The 19,541-nt window shown below is 43.9% G+C and overlaps 1 protein-coding gene across 11 annotated transcripts in view; it reads left to right on the top strand.

Moving 5' to 3' along the window:
• The window catches only part of RYR1 (ryanodine receptor 1), a 1,215,008-nt gene that overhangs the window by 265,583 nt on the left and 929,884 nt on the right, over positions 1-19,541 (top strand). For all 11 annotated transcript variants that reach the window (XM_086938669.1, XM_086938668.1, XM_086938662.1 and 8 more), the window contains 3 exons: positions 17,189-17,307; positions 18,470-18,603; positions 18,772-19,013. In XM_086938669.1, coding sequence (XP_086794795.1) covers positions 17,189-17,307; positions 18,470-18,603; positions 18,772-19,013 — 495 coding nt within the window. The remainder of the gene's footprint in view (positions 1-17,188; positions 17,308-18,469; positions 18,604-18,771; positions 19,014-19,541) is intronic.

Raw genomic sequence — 19,541 nt, 5'->3', positions numbered from 1 at the left:
TCCCATGTGTTGTTGACAGAGTGGCACAAAATGCATATTGCTTCTGTGGAGAAAATATTGTTTCAAATCCATTCTCAAAAGTAAAGGTATATTCCATGGTTCCATGGAATACTTGGTGGAAGAAAGGGTGTCTTGCATGAACAACTCAGCTACAGAGTCCTCTCTCATACTAAGACTAGAAAAGGAATACAGTGAACCTAAGTCAGCTCCAGCATGACTGATAAATCAAGTAAAAAAAGACTCTTGTCATTTCAGCTACAGCTCAGAGGCAATCTATTATTATTATTAATAAATTATTATTAAATTAGTTTTGTAACTTACGCAGCTCCCCAAAAAGGATTTTCCGGTGTCTAGCACACAAATTGCTAGAAAAGGATCAGTCAAGAACCATTTGCTACTAAAAGAGGCAAGTTTTAAGATTTCTTCGAAAGCTGAAATAGGACGGGTCATTCTTCAAGGACACCAGAAGAGAATTCCAGATTTTGGGGCCAAGACAAGAAAAGGAGCGGCATCTCATTCTTGCAAGTTTACATCTGGGAATCACGAAGTCTCCGTGGGCTGTAGAGCGCAGGGGACGAGAAGGAATGTAAGGATGGATGAGCTCTTACAGATACGCTGGTACCACACCTTGTTTGATTTTAAAGATGTAACACAGGGTTTTAAATTTAATTCTTTGATCAATTCTAAGCCAGTGAAGGTCACGTAAATACGGCGAGATGGAAGCCTGTCTAGGAACTTGACAAAGAAGGCGTACTGCAGAGTTCTGAACTACCTGTAGCTTTCTCAGTACCTTTTGACAGCTACCGAGATAGAGAACATTGCCGTAATCGAGGCGAGAGGTGATGAGTGCCTGTACTACCGTGCGTTGGTTTGAGGCAGGAAGCATCCAAATGATCTTACGAAGCCACCTCAAGATCGTGAAACAGAAAAGACAATCTGCGTATCATCCGCATATGAATATAGGGAAAGACCCGCCTCTTCCACAATCTCTACCAGAGGTCTGACATAGATGTTGAAGAGCAGGGTGCTTAAAATGGATCCCTGTGGGACTCCATGTGCTGATTCGCAGATCTTGGATGATGCTTTAGCAGAAAAGACTTGAAAAGTGCGACCATCAAGGAATGAAGCAAACCAGGATAGCTCAGTGCCGTCCAGCCCAAGAGACCTAAGGGCGTTAAGCAAGATGTTATGCGACACAGTGTCGAATGCGGCACTCAAATCTAATAGAATGAGTGCCACAGTTTCCCCTTGATCTAAATGCTGGTGCAGTTTCTCAGTAACCCCAAGCAGAGCGGTTTCAGTTGAAAAGTTGGCTCTGAACCCAGATTGCGAATAATGAAGAAAGCCAACTTTATCTATGTTTTGTGTCAGTTGAGTATTGATATGTTTCTCCAAAAGTTTGGAGAAAGCCGGAAGCACAGATATAGGTCTAAAGTTTGAAGTTTGATAGTACAGAAGGATCTGCTCCGGCCTTTTTCAACAAAGGGATGACCATGGCTCGCTTCCACTCGGGGGGGTACCAAGGCCTCCCCCATAGAGGGGTTAAGAAGATCGATAAGGACGCCTTTAGATGTGGCAGAGAGCCCGAGAACGATTAGATGCCTTAGTTATTGTGTTAGCAACGTAAAAAATGCGTGCCTCTTTACACGCTGAATGATAACTTTTAAGAGCAGCTTTGTAAGCATCTTTACAAGTTAAAGAGTACGATCTCCTCCATCTTCTTTCTAGTGCTTTACATTTAGACTTAATAACTTTAAGATTGTTTGTAAACCATGGGTGCAGGGGGGTGATGAGTAAAGCTGCGTTTGGGTACAGGGGGCAGACAGATGTCAATGGCATTAGTTAGCCAGTCCGAGACAGCAGTATTTATTGAAAGCAAAGGTAAAGTGACAACAGGTATGCTAGTAGACTGAATAGTATTAAAAGACTCCATATTCAACTTGCCCCAAAATCTGAGACTACCTGAGCTAGTAGAAGGGGCCACTACCCTAGATGTGAAAGGCTGCAGGTTGAATGGAATTATAAAATGGTCGGACCAGTCTAACTGAAGCGCAGGAGTACTACAATCATAGCAAAGATTGGACAAAATTGGATCTAGAAGGTGTCCCGCCTTATGAGTAGGGCCCTGATTGCATAACCGTAAGCTTAGAGCCTCCAAATCAGATAAAAAAGTGCGGCAGATGTTATTCTGATTATCTTCTCGGTGAAGGTTCAGGTCACCTAGAATTGTAAAATTCGCTGCCTTTAAAATAAAGTGGAGACCCAGGGGCCGGGCTTCCCCGGAGGGTGATAAATTAATTATTATTATTATTAATATTACATTTGTAGAGCGCTAATCACCAAAAAAAGGTTTCTAAGCGCTGTGTCATAGAGCGGCCGTCCGAGTTCCATTGTGCCCCTGAAGCCTGACAATGAATGGACCTAATCGAATGCCTCTAAGAACAGCATCGTCTTAAGCCTTTGCCTAAATGTAAACAGTATGTCTTCCTTGCGCATGTCATCTGGTACCTTATTCCACATCTGGGGGACACAGACTGAAAAGTCTCTGCCACCCAAAGTCGCCATACTGACACGGGGACAAGCAAGGAGACTAACCTGTGATGAACGAAGCTGACAGGCCAGAGCATAAGACTTCAAACGGTCCTTGATGTATTAAGGGGCTGCACCAAACAGGGATTTGTGTGCAAGACACAAACTCTTAAAGGTGATCGTTTGTTTAATAGGCAGCCAATGCAGTTGACGCAGCAAGGGCGTAGCATGTGCTCTGCGGGGCAGTTTGAATATCAGCCTGGCAGCGTCATTCATCACCACCTGGAGCTTCCTCAGAAGAGTGCCAGGCAAACCAATGTAGGCTGCATTGCCATAATCCAGCCAAGATAGTATTAGAGCAGTCACAACCGACTGCATAGTGGTGAAGGACAACAAAATAGATAGTTTCCGGAGCTGGCGCATCAACCCGATGCAGCTTCCCACAACAGCTGACACCTGGGTCTTCATAGTCAAGCCAGAGTCCAATTTAATGCCCAAGCTTTTCACCACTGGCACTGGCGTTGGAGTAGTGCCAAGCTCTTGGGGCCAGAAAAGGCTGGACCAGGGAGAGGGGGCTGGGGAGAGTACCAGAACTTCTGTCTTGTCAGGGTTCACCTTTAAGGAGTTGGAGGTCATCCAATTCATGGTGAACCGAAGGATATTCTGGATGTTCCTCTGTGAGTCACCGGAGTTGTCAACATGGACAATTAACTGAGTATCGTCGGCGTAGTTAAACACCTCGCAGTCTGCCTTTGCCAGGGCCTCAATCAGGGGTTGGAGATAAATGTTAAAGAGCAGAGGTGACAGTGCCGAACCCTGCGTGACCCCCCAACGAAGGCTGCTCTGTTTAGACATAAAATCTCCTAATTGGACCTTCTGCCGACGATCCTCTAAAAAAGAGGTGAACCACTGTAAGGCCATCCCCGTGACTCCCAGCCGCCTCAGGCGAGATAATAGCTGCCCGTGGTTCACCGTATCAAAGGCGGCTGAGAGATCAAGTAGGTTTAAGGCTGAGTTGGTCTTCTTGTAAGCTGCCAGTCGAAGATCATCCAAAAGTGAAAGCATAACTAACTCTGTGCTGTTCTGTGCCCTGAACCCAGCTTGCCGATAGTGCAGCAAGTTATGTTGTTCGGTGTATAGTGCGAGGGCTCTCAGGACATGCTGTTCAAGTACCTTAGCCAGAAACGGTAGTTGGGAAATAGGGCGATAGTTTTTCAGATTCCTAGTATCTGCCCCCGCTTTTTTCAGCAGTGGGAGAACTATTGCTTCCTTAAATTTCTGGGGCACTGTTCCAGAAGTTAGAGATGAATTCAGGACGGACAAGACTTCGGCCTCGATCATCTGGAACACCTTACGAGGACACAAGTCCTCAGGTGACCCAGAATTCACTTTAGCCACTAAACGGGCCAGATCGTGTGATTCAAGCGCAGGAAGTTGAGATAGATTGAAGCCCAAGCAGTCAGACGGCTCCTCTTCCGCCGAGTATAGACAAGGCAGGGATAGGCAAGGGGCAATGTGTGTATTCTTGATAGCCGTAACAATGTCTTCGACTTTGGTTAGGAAGAAGCACTGTATATTGTCACAATCAGTTTGTTTGAAGGCTGGTTTTTGCACCGTTGGCCTACTTAGCTCTCTAAGTACAGTGAAGGTCTCTTTTTGCATGTCACTTGCCCCACTGATCCTAGATTCATAATGGGCAGCCTTAGTTCTAATAAGGGAGGCTTTATAATGAGCCAATTTGGCTTTGAAGCTCTCCTTAGCTTCTAGGTTAGAAGTTTTCCGCCATAGACGCTCAGATTGGTGGAGAACTTGCTTCTCCCCTTTCAGGCCAGGTGTATACCATGGGGCCCCAGACGAGCCATGCTTGATCCTGACCCGCCGAAGGGGGGTTGCTTCGTCAACCGCTATACTAAGACGATGTAAAAAAGCTTCAACCTCTGAGTCTAAGTCCTCAAACATAGGACTGGGAGTAGATGTCCACTCAAAGCGTCCATCAAATTGGTAGCCTCTAATTTACGCCAATTCCGAATTGTCTTTCACCCCTCCGCCTCCTGTTTGAAGCGACTGTCGATCGGGAGGAGGAGACCGATCAATGAATGATCAGACCAGCTACACGGCATACAGTTGGCCTGGAGGTTAGACGTGGAAGTAGTCCAAATGAGATCCAGGATATGACTCTTCTCATGAGTAGCGGACTCCACGATTTGGCATAACCCTAATGTGGTCATGGCCTCGTCAAACATAGCGGCCGCACCCTCTCTAGGGGTCAGCTCCCAATGGTAATTGAAGTCGCCAAGAACCAGGATATGTTGATATTGCGAACAAAGATCGCTCATTACTTCAAAGAACAGATCGTTAAATAGGGGGGAGGGACGGGGGGCGATAGACCACTAACACTATCAGGCATGAGGCAGTGAGACCAAGTTTAATCCCCAGGACCTCTGCCCCATCTAGACTTTCCCCCACTATTAAAATGCCAGACAAGGTCAGCTTAGGGGATACAGAGAGTTTAAACAAAGCCGCTTCACACTCTGTGATGGAAATAGCTTCAAATTTAAAAAGAAAGTGTAGATTTATTTATAAATTATAACAATCCCACCGCCTTTTCCTGTGTCTCGATCTTTCCTGGCGATGACATATCCAGGAGGAAGAGCAGTGGCAATGTCGGGCCTGAACTGGCATGAAGCCCTGTTTCGGTCAGAAAGAGTGCATCTGGATGTTCAGTACTAAGAAGGTCAAAAATATGCTGCTTATTTTTGGCCAGAGAAAGACAGTTAAGGCTTAAAAAGTACAAATTCTGGCGACATGCCATTTTGGCAGAGGTAGTGCTGTGACAGACCTGAAGGCCAGATCTGGAAATGGTTTTTATAAGACGCATAGGACCCAATGTAAAATTGCATTGAATGCAAGTAAAGCTGCGATAAGGAGGAGTACATACAGCGCATTTAGGAGAAATATATTTACTAAGTCTGTGAAGTTGCGCAGCTGAGTATGTAATTCTCTTACTTACAGTGATCGCATTTTGGCCATTCCTTTTAATCTGACTGGAAGCGGCATTCTTTAACATTGTGAAAAAAACCACGAACCGCTTGGAAGTAATTAAGCGTCTTTTAGTTCCGCCACGCCGCAATTTTGAGACCATTCTCTCAACACCGGGCGCATTACGGATACAACATTTTTTAACCTTGAAAACCGATATACTTTGTCACACCATTTGCGCTATGAGCCTTCAATTATTAGATATTTCCGGAACAAAGAATGGAGGCATTACAAGCCAGATAGACATATCCTCTATCTGACCTTCACACAAAGAAGTCCTCCCCACTAAAGAAAGTAATTTCTGATGGTCTTTGAAACCTATACTGTTTCTTCAAGACTCTGACTGATAAAGGCAGTATCCACTTCATTTACTACTTTCCTTGCTGTTGATAATATTGTGGTTCCTGAAGAAGGCGTTCCTAACAACGCCGAAACGCGCGTCGAACAACACCATCTGTTTGCCACAAATATATGTTATGTTACAGGAATTTTTTAAGGGAAATATTGTGTTTAGAATTATTTGGTTGTTTTTGTAACAGATTTATTGTGTATAATTTATGTATTTTTTAACTGTTTTTAAATATGAACATGTATTGACTAATTAAATGATACTTTATACTTTTTTAATGACTTAGTTTGGTGTCTTACTTACTTTTCTCTCTTGATTTATGTCGATAACTTGCCAATTTGTTTACACTGTTTATTTCCCTGTACCGTGAATTAAGTTTCTGAACAGGGGGTCCTTGTTATTTACATTGAGACCAGTTAGTAAACACACTAGTAGTTGGTAGATTTTCAGGGGGCACCTTTATAGTGCATCTTTAAGGTGCCCTTGGGTGCATTTCTTAATAAATCCAACACTGGCCTCAGTGTTGGTTCATTAAGACAAGATGTTTAATACAAAGCATATGGGGGTTCAGTGAAGCCATCATGTAGCTAGGCAACTCAGAATCATGAGTGTCCAGCCAGTGTACTCGGTATGGCTTCCTTGTGCACGTGTGGTGTCTAAGGGTGAACTTAGATATCACAGGGACACATCCCCTCATACGGACATGCCCACACATGTGTATAGTGAATCCTGCCTTAGGGCTGTATGGCCTGCTGTAGGGGTGACTTACCTATACCACTTGCAATGCTGTGTAGGCATGGCACATAGGGAGATGTGCCTTATGGACTCTTCTTTTTTCTCTACAACAAGACACACAGGCTGCAATGGCAGTTTGAATTAGCTTGGTGAGGGGTCCCTTAGGATAGAACAAAGTGTGCTGTAGCCCTTAGGGACCCTTTTTAGTTCCAATGCCCTAGGTACCAGTCGTACCATTTACTAGGGACTTACACGGAGCCTAAAGTGGTACCAGTTGTAGAACAATGGTACAGTTTAGAAAACAAACACTGGCACTGGGGGCCTGGTTTCAGTCAAAATTTCATCAGATACCAGGCAACAAATGGGGGGTAAATATGTCACAAAGGGGCACTTTCCTACAACTGCCTTCATAGGTGCTGCATGAGATCCTTCTAATATCAGCAGGTGGCAGTGGAAGCAATCTTGAAAAGATTTGTGTGACTGCGTAAAACAACTTTTCTCCACGCGGTCCATTCGAGAGTATCAAACATGCCAGTCAATGACCAACAAGATATTTAGGGGAGCAGTATTGGAGATAAAAGTACTCTTAGTTTAGAACTTAACCTTACAGACGGTGAAGCTCATACTAACCATAAGATTCAGGTACTTTTCATCCCTTTGAGGCAGGAATACTACCTAGAAAATCAATCTGTTGCGCAATATGGAAGACGACAACGTAAATAGAGAGGCCTATCAATCTTCAAGCGCCAAGACAGAAACAACTGCACCTGACTTCCCCGCCAGCCGCCCCCCCCCCCCCCCCCCCCCATCGTCCATGCATGTTGGGGCTATGGCTATGGGGTAGGGGGATTTGGGGAGTACAGGCACATCTTTCGGCCTTGCAAAAAATGACTGCAGAACCTTGGGTGTTGGATATAGTGGAGCATGGACACAGAAGAGAAATCTTGTTAAAACCACCGTTGACACCTCCAACAAAAGGAACATCATCAACATTTGGAGGTTTTGCGATTAGATGTCATCAAAATACTACAGAAAGCAGCCAAAGACATTGGGATTTATTTAAGAATGTTTTCTTTGGTTTTCCCAGTCATCAGACTGAATACATGAGATTTGTCTTTGAGCAATATCCCTGTGTGCTGGTAGATGACATTGGTCGGCTCCGCCTGGCGTTTTCTGTGCCAAAAGTGATATCTGTGTCACCTATATAGGCACCACCTCAGCCCGCTGTTGTCAGGTCTTTTCTTTCCACACCAGTCAAGATCCGTGAAGACTGCTACCCTTTATTGGGTTCTGGCTTCAGAAGTAGCCCGTGGTTGTGGGTGTTTTCCAAGGTTATGACAGGGGCCACAGCTCATCTGCTCAGATCAAGGGTGTCAGTCTTCCCTATCTTGATGACTGACTGCTGAAGGTGGGCTCACCCCAGTCTGTCATCTCCTACTTCCAGACTACGGCAAACCTCCTGCATTCGCTGGGGTTCACTATCAATATGCTGAAATCACACCTTACTCCCACTCAGACACTCCCTTTCATTGGAGCAGTTCTGGATACAGCACAATTTCGTGTCTGTCCTCCAAGCGGTGAGTCCAGGATAATCAGGCTGTGATACAGATGTTTCAGCCTTTATCCTGGAATTCGGTGAGAATGACTGTGAGGCATTCTGCTAGTAACACATGCCAGATTGCATATGAATGTTCTGCAGTGGGATCTGAAGTTCCATTGGGCACAGCATCAGGGTACTGCTACAAACAGGGAAGGTGGGGTTGTTGACTTTTTGTCAAGAGTTCCTGCACCTCTGGCAGATTCTCTGAATGCCAGGGCGGACAAAGTCAGTGGACGATGTCTTGTGATTAACAAGTGGTGTCTCCATCCAAGGTGGTACAAGGTCTCTTTCTGCAGTAGGGAGAGCCTTGGTTACATCTGTTCACCTCCGCAGAGAACGCACAATACCAGCTGTTTTACACACTCAAATTTCCAAGGTGGCTCTTGCTTGGAGTCACTTTTCCCCTTGAGTGGAGCTCAGGCCTCCTGTAAGCGTTTCCGCCCATTGCTACTCCTGCCTAGAGTTCTCAAAAAGATCAGGAATGGTGGGGCTAAAGTCATCCTTGTGGCTACAGTTTGGGCAGAATCTCCCTGATTGTGGAGTCTCCCCCACGACTGCGAGGCTTCTGCCAGAAGTGCGGAAGCCTTTTGTGACTCAGGTCCTTTGTTCCATCACACTTCAGAATTACAGAAAATGTGCTTCGTGTTTGCTTTTCTAACTGCTGAACGTGTACAGTTCATTTATAGGAATTTCATTTTTGTTGTGTGTTATAAACAATGAAACCCTTTCCTTTCGCCGTCTCTGTACCGCAGGAAGATTGTCACATAGTTCACTTTACTTTTCTTTCTCTGACTGCAAAGTGATAGGAGTTTGTAAATATCAATCCCCGTGTAAAGATAAAATAGGCAGCAATTTGTCAGAAGACATAGCATGGCATTTACCCCCTGTAAGAAAGTGGCTCTATATATACTGGACCAAAGTAAGGTACAGTGTGTATAGAGTTAAAGTTAGATATAACCTTACTCTCTAAAGTGGTAGAGTGGTCGAGCAGTAAGGCAGTATCAGAGGACAGTGTAAAGCATTTGTTGTTCACACAGCAAAAGGTTTTACACACTCAAGAACTGAACTCTAGGCCAATGGTTTTATATCAAAAGATATAGTTGTTTTATTTTAGAACCAACTGGTATCAACATATACTTTTCTCAATAGGAGTGACTTTAGGTATTGACTTTGCAAAAAGGCAAAAGACTTTATAAGTTCAATAGCTATAGTGGTTCCACTAGGCAACAACATTTCAAACACAATTTAACATTGAGCTCAATGAGTTTTTCTACATAAATGCAGTTGATTACTTTAAGGATTACTTTTCTAACCACAGGACTGGATCCTGGATTCAGTCCCGGGACATAAGCTGTAAACAGTTAAGTAAAAGCGTTTTGGTTGCAGTTGTGATTTTTAAAGAATATAAATGTATTTTCAAAGTTGACACTTAGAAACTTTTCAGTGAAAAACCAACCAATGTTATCCTATGGGAGGAAATTCAAGTCACAGTTAAAGTAGGTTCTCGTTACTTTTGTAATACAGTACTGGACTCCTAAATTCAGGACTGGGACCTCTACCATAAAACAGGTAAGTAATTACGTTTTGGTATTTAGTACGATTTTTAAAGAATATTTGTAGTTTGCAAAAATCGACACTTGGAAGAAATTTCACAGAAAAATAGTCAATGGTTTCCTATGGAAGAAAATTCAGGTAACTGGTAAGTACAGTTAGGATTACTTTTGCGGTTCAGTACTGGGCTAAAAGGTACAGCACTGGCTTCTCTCCTGATCACAGGTGAGTAATTCGGAATTCGTTATTCGGCTGATTTTAGATGAATATTTTAAAGTTTCAAAACTCCCCACTTAAAAAGAAATTTCACGTGAAAACCAGTCAATGTTAACCTATGGAAGGAAAGTGAGTTATCGTTTTTTAGGTAAGTACTTGACTGGTGGAGTTAAGGTTCTGGGCATAGACTCAGGGGTCTCCGAGGGTCGGAAAGGTACAGTTGTTACACCCTCAGCGGCACAGGGGCAGCCGGGTGCAGAGAGAGTAGGCCCAATGCAATCCAATGGAGGGTAGGGGGCCTTTGGTTGGTGGCTGCAAACAAGCAGGCCACGCGTCTGTGGGAGCTGGGCTCCTGGTCACTTACTTAGGGCAAGTGGGGAAGTAGAGTAGGGTAGTTGTTGCACTTCCAGCGGCACTCGGGCGGCTGGGTGCAAGGTGCTTTTGAGCCGTCGGGTGCTCAGTGTTATCCAATGGGAAAGTTAAAAAGTGAACAAAGGCTGCAGACTCGGGGACGGAGATTCTTCAAGTGCGACCACCACTTCGAGAGGTAAGTTGGGATCTTGGAGAAGAGGTAGGTACCCCAAAGGAGGGCACAGGGGGCCGCAGGGTGCCGGGTGCAGGGGTGTCTTTTGGTGTCGGGAAATCTTACCCTCAGCTGGCCGTGGTTGGTGGGGTCTCTGATTCTGAGGCTGCTGGCGTCGTCTGGTTCGTCAAGGAGGGTATTTGGGCACTGGTTTTGGGTCCCAGTCGCTGGAGGGACGTCCTCGTGGTCTTGGTTCACTCAGGCACGGGCCGGACTTGGCAGGTGCAGAGTGGGCTGGATTTGCGGTTCCTGGCTGGCACCAGTGTTTTGCTGGTTGAGCAGAACCACTGCTTGTGGGAGTCCCAGTCTTTTGGAAGGTTCAAGGCAGGCAGGTCCTCCGGGATTGTCGAGGTTGCTGTCCGCAGGAGACGCCGGAGTGTCGCAGGAGCAGGTTCAAGGATCAACAGGCCTGTAGAATTCTGAGGCCAAGTCAATGGGAGTCGTCCTTTTGTTAGCAGCTGCACGGCGGGTCTTCTTGTTTCTTGGTCTTCTTGTTGTTGCAATCAGGATCTGAGGAAGAAAGGTTCCGGGTGCCCCTAAATACTAAATTCAGAGGCATTACAGGTAGGGCAAGGGCAGGGACCAATGGGTCCCTGTCCTGCGGTGGGTGCACCCCCTAGCCTGCTCCTCTCCTGTGGGAGGGGGTCAGGAGCCTAGCTGTGATTGGGCAGGGCTCCCCATCTTCAAGATGGCTGGAGCCTGGGGTCGTGCTTCACCTCGCCTCTCCCACCTGAGGGGTGGAGTCGGCACAGGCTGGCACCACGCCCTTCCTGACGTAGGGTTTCCCGCCTGTCTTCCCACAAGAGTGGGGGTCAGAACTGGTGGTGGCCAGTTGCTGAGTACAGCAAGTGGTCTGGAGAAGCTCACAAAGGCAGAATGCCTTTGAAGCTTCCCCTGCCCATCCTGGGGGAGGAGGCGTGTCACCTCGACCCAGGATGTGCATTGCTGCAGGCCCAGGAGAGCGAGGGCTCTCCACCCAGAGGTCCATCAACATTTCTGCTGTGTGGCAGCCTAGGCAGCCTCTCAGACAAGACGTGGATTGTAGGTTAGGTTTCAGGGGGCATCTCTAAGATGCCCTCTGTAGTGCATTTTACATTAAATCCCACTGTGGCATTAGTGTGGGTTTAACGTGCTGAGAAATTTGATATCAAACTTGTCAGTCTTCAGTGTAGCCATTGTGGTGCTGTGGAGTTCGTAATGACAACCTCCCAGCACCATGTACTCTTAATCGCATCACTGCACTTACAGTGCCCAGTCATGGCCCTGGGTACTGTAGGGGCACAGGGCTCATGTACCTGTGCCCAAACAAAAAACAAAAACACCAGCGCACATCACATCTAGTCACTGTAATCCCTGTGCATTTCGCACTCTTCTTCAATGTCAGTTTTTGCAAAGACACTCCTTTTCAGTCCAATTGAATCTCGTGGTGTAGACAAGTTTAAGATTTTATTTCTTTTTTTTTTAAATCAAAGTGCTTCACAGCCGACGCGCGTTTCGCCATCTGCGGGCTTTCTCAAGGCAGATTTCCAATATGATCAGCACTGTGTCTATCAAACCTCATAGAGTTCAATAACCCTTGAACTGTAACGCACCCAACGTATAATTCTATGTGTTCAAAGCTTCACCCGAATAACGATTAACTTCCTTTAATGTTTTGCCAGAGCCATGATAAGTTCCATCACGAACGCCAGAATTTTCTTGCTCTATTATCTCCGCAGCCACAGTTTCTCGTTCCCTTCCCGTCGCGTGTGTTTCATAAGCCTTACTTCCTGCAATTGCGGTCGAGGACGGTCTCGCAAATCCTCCCTGTTTTGTAATGTACCTGTGCCCACACCACTGGCATAGGGCACCCAGCTAGAGGTGTGGCTGATCTATGCCAGGGCAGTGGGTTTTGTGGGCATGGCACACAGTGCCATGTCAACTCTTTGTTTAGTTCTGTACTTAGACACTCAGCCTGCAAAGGCAGAGTGTGGGTGTCAGGGTACAGGGCCCCTAAGGGTGGAACAATAAGTGCTGCAGCCCTTAGGGGTCTTCTCTGGTCACCATGCCCTGGGCACCTAGGGACCCATTTACTAGGGGCTGACAGGTGTCCAGAGATGCCAATTGGGTTTTAGTTTCAACACAGTTTTTAGGGAAGAAACACAGGCCCTGGGCACCTGGTTGGCATGAGCCCAGGGCACACTCAGTCAAAGCACATCAGCAATTCAGCAAAAAGTGGAGGCATACCTATGCAAGAAAGATGGCGCTTTCTCACACCCCCTCAGTATTTGATGCAGAGCAAATGTGACACAATAAATACAAAACTTAAAGGCATCTTTATTTATTGCTTGGTCTTTCTGGACCCACTAAAAATCAGCTCGGGACCCACCAGTGGGTTGCAACCCACAGTCTGGGAAACACATTCCTAATATTGTCAAGCCTATTGCTTCCAGCAAACTGAAATAAGCTTCCAGAAAGATGTCCTTTTCGTTTACAGTCACTTCTGCTGCTCGTACAGTGGGCACACTTTAAAGTCTTCAACATTAAGTCTGTGGGAAGTCTTACCACATGTGGGTCCATCTGTGAGGCCTGGCTTCAGAGTTCTTAAAGAGACAGATCTGTGCTGCCCAAAGCCACTGTCTCCTTTCTTCCACAAGTAAGGAGGAAATTGGATTATGGATTAGGATTAGAGTGGTCATCACAATTGGTTAATATGTGTTGTTTAAAGCACATCACCATTATTAATCAAGTGAAGAAACTGGGTAGTTAGCCATTTACTAAAACTAAAAATCCTATTGAAACTTTGGAATCCATACAGTGTTTATGGTTTGGCATCAGTAAATTGAACAATGAGCTGAGTGTTTTAAAACATATATACATAATAGAGCATATGCAAAGATGAGGGTACAGTGAGGATGAGAGTAAATGCCCAACCAAAGGCATATTGAAGGAGTCAGAACTACAGCAAATGGGAGATTTGTGATATGATTACTTTTTTGGATCTATTTGTGTTTAAGAGAGAACCACACAACTACAAGGGTTTAGTTTTCCTTAAATTACAATTGGTTCTTTCAATTTTACTACAAATTGTTACAGGGAATGTTTTTTCTCAAGTTTTTTCTGTGGCATAATTTTGAAATTGTTCTCTGGTTGCCTGAGAATGGCAAGGAGATGATTTTAGAAGTTGAATGGGACCTGCTTGTGTGACCGTGGATATTTTCCTATATAAAGTAAGGGTAAGGAGTCAAACGTAAGCCAATGGTATGGATACAGGTAGAAAGTACAGTAGAACTGGAGGCAAAGGTACACATGGTCTTTATGAGGAGGAGAGCAATAAAATACAGTAATACTGCTTTAAAAGGAACGTAGAGAGGGAGACGTATTATTATACCTCTAACCGTTCCTGCTCATTTCTTGAAAGTGGCACTGAAAAACTGGATAAAGGTGGGTCCAGCTGAAGAGCCAGAATTGAAATGGATGAGAAAGGTTCATAGCTAGCCGAAGCTCTAATGGAGTAAGCAACTATAATCCAATCCATCACTGACCCTCTGAATGCTAGTCCACCATAGATGTGTGTGATGGTTTATGGATAGTCACCATCACAGACACAAAGACTGAGATACTTAGTCAGCTGTGCCATGTCAAGATTGGAATTGGGAGGGCTCTGCAAGGCTTTTAAAGTTGCAGGTGGCCTTGAACATGAATGGAACCAAGGCACAGATGGGTCACAATAAGAGAGGCTAGCATTTGGAATATGTAAGATAAATGTACGTACTCAGCTACATTGATCCAGCGAAAGGCCTGGATAAACATTTCACAATTCAACGTATCATTCAAAATGGGCCCATATACACATTCAGATTTCCTGACTGTTTCGGTGGGGGTCAAGTTTTATTTCTATTTCATCCGAATTAGTCAATGCCTAACTAATCTTCACAGATCAACACTCTTCCTTTGGTCAATGGACCATTAGTCGAGTAGTTGTTTGTGATATTAACAAATTCATTAACCTATCTTATAACTTTTCAATAAAATGATCACAGACTCCAAGTAAGATTCAATAGATTTTATCTAATAATTCATTCAAAATGAACACTCATTTGTACAGATTCACAGTGCAAACTCCATCAACTTTCATGGGAGAGAAAATAAATGTATCAAATAACATTACAATACACAAATACATTCAACAATCTCAACACATTAGGAGTTATAGATGAAGGGACAAAATACACAATAATTCGTACTTGAGAATGTGCAAAATTATAAGATAGAATGATAATTACCAAGGTGAAACAGGAAACCCAACCCCTGGCCAAAAGGATTGGTGGAGGTCACCTGATTAAGAGTCAGGAGACAAAGACTAAAGGGCAGGTGCAGGATAGGATTATACTTACTATACTTCTCTAGAACCCGACGCACCGGAGCGCATCCTTCTCTCACACTCTTTCCCTCCTCGATATTCTAACGCAAAATTTTCAATCTAATCAGACTGTCTTAAGTATTGAATCTTCTCAGTCTGTTCTTTCCCAGCACCAGCTCTCGCCCACTCCTCACTCAGCATCAACGTCTCTTCGTAGCAGCTCTCTCTACCTTAATCTTAAGTCACTCAAGTTATACCCTTTAATTTTGCATGTCCCACCCTTAAAGGTTGCAAATATCTGTGAATCATGAACAGTGATTGGGCCGGGGAAGGGGAGTTGTCATCACCTCATGTGATTGTTCCAGAATTCTTAACTAATTCTTTGTTTAGTAAACCCTTCCCACTTAATTTATTCAATTTCTGGAACACTTCCTTTCACATGCATTCACAAAACAGATAGATACAAATGTTATATCATTTCTTCAGTTAAAGTACTTTCCCAAGCATCCATCCTTGGTTCTTGGCAGACGGTCATTGTCCCGGTCAGCAAGTCATTCCAGGACTTTAATGTGCAGACTCAACTTATGTTGCTTTTCACCCGCCATCTTTTCTTTTGGTTAAACACATCAGGCCCAAATGCACACTATTGATAAAGGAATCATAAACAGAGGTTAATTTCTCAAATATGTCATTATCACTGTCTACCACCCACTTCTACTCTATCCCATGTTATTTTCTTCTTTGTTAAGCAAAGCATTAGTAGCAAAAACCTCTTTTAAAACCAGGCGAGCATATGCCCTGCACGCAGTTTTTTGAGACCTACAGTTAGTGACTTCTTGCGCATGCGTGAGAGATTGCCTCTCAAAAGTGTTAATCACATGGTTATGTCGTGTGTATGTTAACTTTCTTTCAAGTTTCTATTTCTACTTGTTAACGAGAGGTTGTTTCGAGCAAGTTTCTTTTCTTCGAATCCTTGCTCCATCAACATGAGGTAGTCCTTAAGAGATGCCAACATTGCTGTACTCTTATGTGAGTAGTGAATAAGGTGCACGGAGGTTAGGGATGGCAGGGTGATGTGTTGGCCTTTCGGTTAAGTTTGTGTTTTTGGTTCTGTGTAGTATTAATCTAAGGTATTTCAATTAAAATTGTTCAAATATATTCAAATGAAATAATAAATATGGTTTATTTTTAGATATTTTTTAATAATACATTCTATTTATTTATAATTTATCCATCTTAAGTAATTTAATTTAATTTACCATTCCTTATGAAGTCTCTACCTCTGTTTTTTTAGTGGGCAGGTGTTGTAATACCAGTGGTTGGCCATGTTTGGTACTAGACTTACTACTGATTCTTTTTTGCAGTAAAAGCTTAAGATTATACATTTGGTTGGAAATGTGCAAGTTACTTTTGAGGAACTTTATACTCAGAGTTTGTGAGTACCCAAAAGTCGTAAAGTCACTCAAAAGTATACAAGTAATACATGTAAGTTACTCACAAGTATAAGTTACCTTTGTGAATAGCCTTCTCCTCTTTGTTTACAAAAAGTGTAGTGAATCCAGATTCTGCTGGAAAGTGCACCCTACATTAATTTTAAAATGTATTGTACAGACTCAGTGAAACACTGTTGTCAGTGTATGGGCTCTGTGTTGACTGTACTCCAGGAAATCAGTAGACTTAATTGGCATGGCAGGCCCGGTTTGTCTCGGTATTCAATATTTCTGTATTCATTTCAAAACAAAAGGTCTGATAGGTGAAAAACAAGACCATGCCCACAGGTTAAAAAAATAAACCTCCAGGTCACTAGTACTCCTAAAATACTATCATGTCTCCCATTTCCAATTACAAAAATAGTCTCCCTAAAGTTTTAGGGATGAAAATACATTTTAATAGTGAAAGATTTTTTATGAATTCCTTTTACAGAGATACATATGCCAATTACGTTAATGAATCTCAAGCTTCGCTGTGTCTCAGGCACTTTAAATCTTGGCATCAAAAATTACAGTTGGTAGTGTGGTGTGCTGACTGGTTCTAAATCCAGATCATACAGTTCTGTTTGGGACACACATACTACAATATAGAGGTAGGTTGTGCATGGTTTACAGGTGATGTGATGCATGTGTGCAGGAACTGGTGAAGCACAGTTGGCAAACTGCCACATGGTTAGCATACTCCCCGTGCTTTTGAATTCACATCACTGTGTGCCTCTCTCATGTTAGTCCTGTTCCTTTGATGTTTTGACAGGTATCCTGGAGGTGCTGTACTGTGTCCTCATTGAGAGCCCTGAAGTGCTGAACATCATCCAGGAGAACCACATCAAGTCCATTATTTCGCTGCTCGACAAACATGGCCGCAATCACAAGGTACGTGCGTGCCAGGGTTGTAGGCTACAGTGCCTTTCAGAGGCTCTACCTCATTCAACACATTTTTATTTCATTATATTGTGCACTGTTTTGTTCTCATGTTCCTTTTCCGTTTGTCTTTATCTATATTTTGTTTGCTTGTCTTTTTTGTACAACGGCTTCCGATTGCTCACGCTTGTGATAGCATTCGCACCTAATCCCTGGCGGCCCAGCCTGACGGTGTCATGTCCCCTTGAAACTGCCGTTCACCCAGAGGTGTTCTTCGGCCCCTGAGCAGAGTTACCCTCCTTCCACCCCACCTATGCCCTGTGTCGACCAGGTTGACTGAAGCTCCTACTGGGTAGACTTCTCATTACCACTATCTTGTATTCTGCGACTGTTGGGCATCTCCCTTCTATTTTTCTGGGTTTCTCACCTCAAATACACCTTACCCATCCTCACCAACAGGTCCATACTTCCAGTTCCCTCGTATCTGACACATTGATATAGGTGTCTCTTGGGTTCAGCACGTTCCCCTTCCTTTCCTCATCTTGACTTACTCCACCTAGTTTGTCACGCTCTTTTCTAGAATTTTACCTTTCCACTAGCTTGCGTTTTCTTTTTCCAATTCAGTCCTGAACAATCTATTGTTCTTGCCATTACAACTTTGTTGTATACTTTTTATTTCACAACACTAATAAAAACATTTCCAGAAAGTTGTTTTGCACCCAGGGCAGGGAATGTTGTCCGATGCCCACTACGAGGGCACACTTGGAACGCTCATTCAGGTCATAAAATAGGTGTTGGAGCTCACATTACCTGGGCCAAACCTAAGCCTCAAAGCGCACACCACATTATTTTGATTCCCAGGCCAAATTAAAAAGTCAGGAGGCCAGTTTCGTATGGAGTCAGGTACACCTGGCAGGGATAAATGCCTGTTTACCATTCAGCAGACGTTCACTTACGAACATTTTATTATCTTTATTTTTCCAATTTTTTTCCCTTTCTCCATTGTCATCTCTCTCTCACTCACTCTCTCTCATTCAGAAACATGTTTACTTAGTATTTATATCTGTGGTTTTAATGCTCATCTCTCCCCATCTCATGGTGTCATCCATTATTATCTCTTGCCTCACTCTCTTTTAGTCATACTCTCTGTCCCCTTCTTGTCTCTTATTTCCAGGTCCTGGATGTGCTTTGCTCTCTCTGTGTCTGCAATGGTGTTGCTGTTAGATCCAACCAGAACCTTATCACTGAAAACCTCCTTCCCCGCCGCGACCTGCTTCTGCAAACACGTCTGGTGAACTATGTGACCAGGTAATAACCAGTATTTGTACCCCAACCACTCCTCACTCGTCTGTTATTGGCCAAAAGGGTGGGCTATTGGTCAGTTGGGGACATCACTCATACACTTTTTTACATTGGAATATGGCTACGCTTGGTATCTATCAGTGTCACTAATTTATCCTCCTCTGATCTCTCCAGTATGAGACCTAATATCTTCATGGGCACTGCAGAGGGTTCCACACAATACAAGAAGTGGTACTTCGAGATGATTGTGGACTACGTAGAGCCATTCCTGACAGCAGACGCCACCCATCTGCGTGTTGGTTGGGCCATGACCAAGGGCTACAGTCCTTACCCTGGTGGTGGAGAGGGCTGGGGGGCCAACGGCGTAGGAGACGATCTCTACTCCTTTGGATTTGATGGGCTCCATCTCTGGTCTGGTAAGAAAGTTGCTCCTCTTGAACATTTTCACTTTGTGGGACTTTTACTGTGTGTTTTTGTGAACCGCTCTTGAGTGTAGGTGGTTGTGTCCACATCCCTCCTTCCCTCAACACAAAATCCAGTGCATAAAGAAATGTGCACATTTACACTTTTCTGTAAGTTTACTATTTTTTTTGCTGTTCACAAACTATGAGTCAGGGTGGAGAACTCCGCACATAAAAAGATAGGACAGGCCTATCTATTTTTTATGGGCAGAGTTCGCTGCCCTCTAATGCGGACTCGTCACAGTCGTAAACTTACTATTAACTCGTAGTTTGTGAATAGCAAAAAATAGCAAACTTACAGAAAAGTGTACGTTTACCTTTCTGAATCAGGCCCACAGTGTTTAATGGAGGAAAATTATAATGCCACGTTGTGCTGGTTCGGTTGCCTAACAAGGCCAAAACTGGTTAAAAAAAATGTGAATCAACTTGTTAATGAATGTTTTTCTGGCAAATATTGGGGATAATTTCAAAATTAATTTTTCT

The sequence above is a fragment of the Lissotriton vulgaris genome, chromosome 9, assembly GCF_964263255.1.
Source record: "Lissotriton vulgaris chromosome 9, aLisVul1.2, whole genome shotgun sequence".
Taxonomy (NCBI): Eukaryota; Metazoa; Chordata; class Amphibia; order Caudata; family Salamandridae; genus Lissotriton; species Lissotriton vulgaris.
This window is presented reverse-complemented; position numbering and strand designations above follow the sequence as displayed.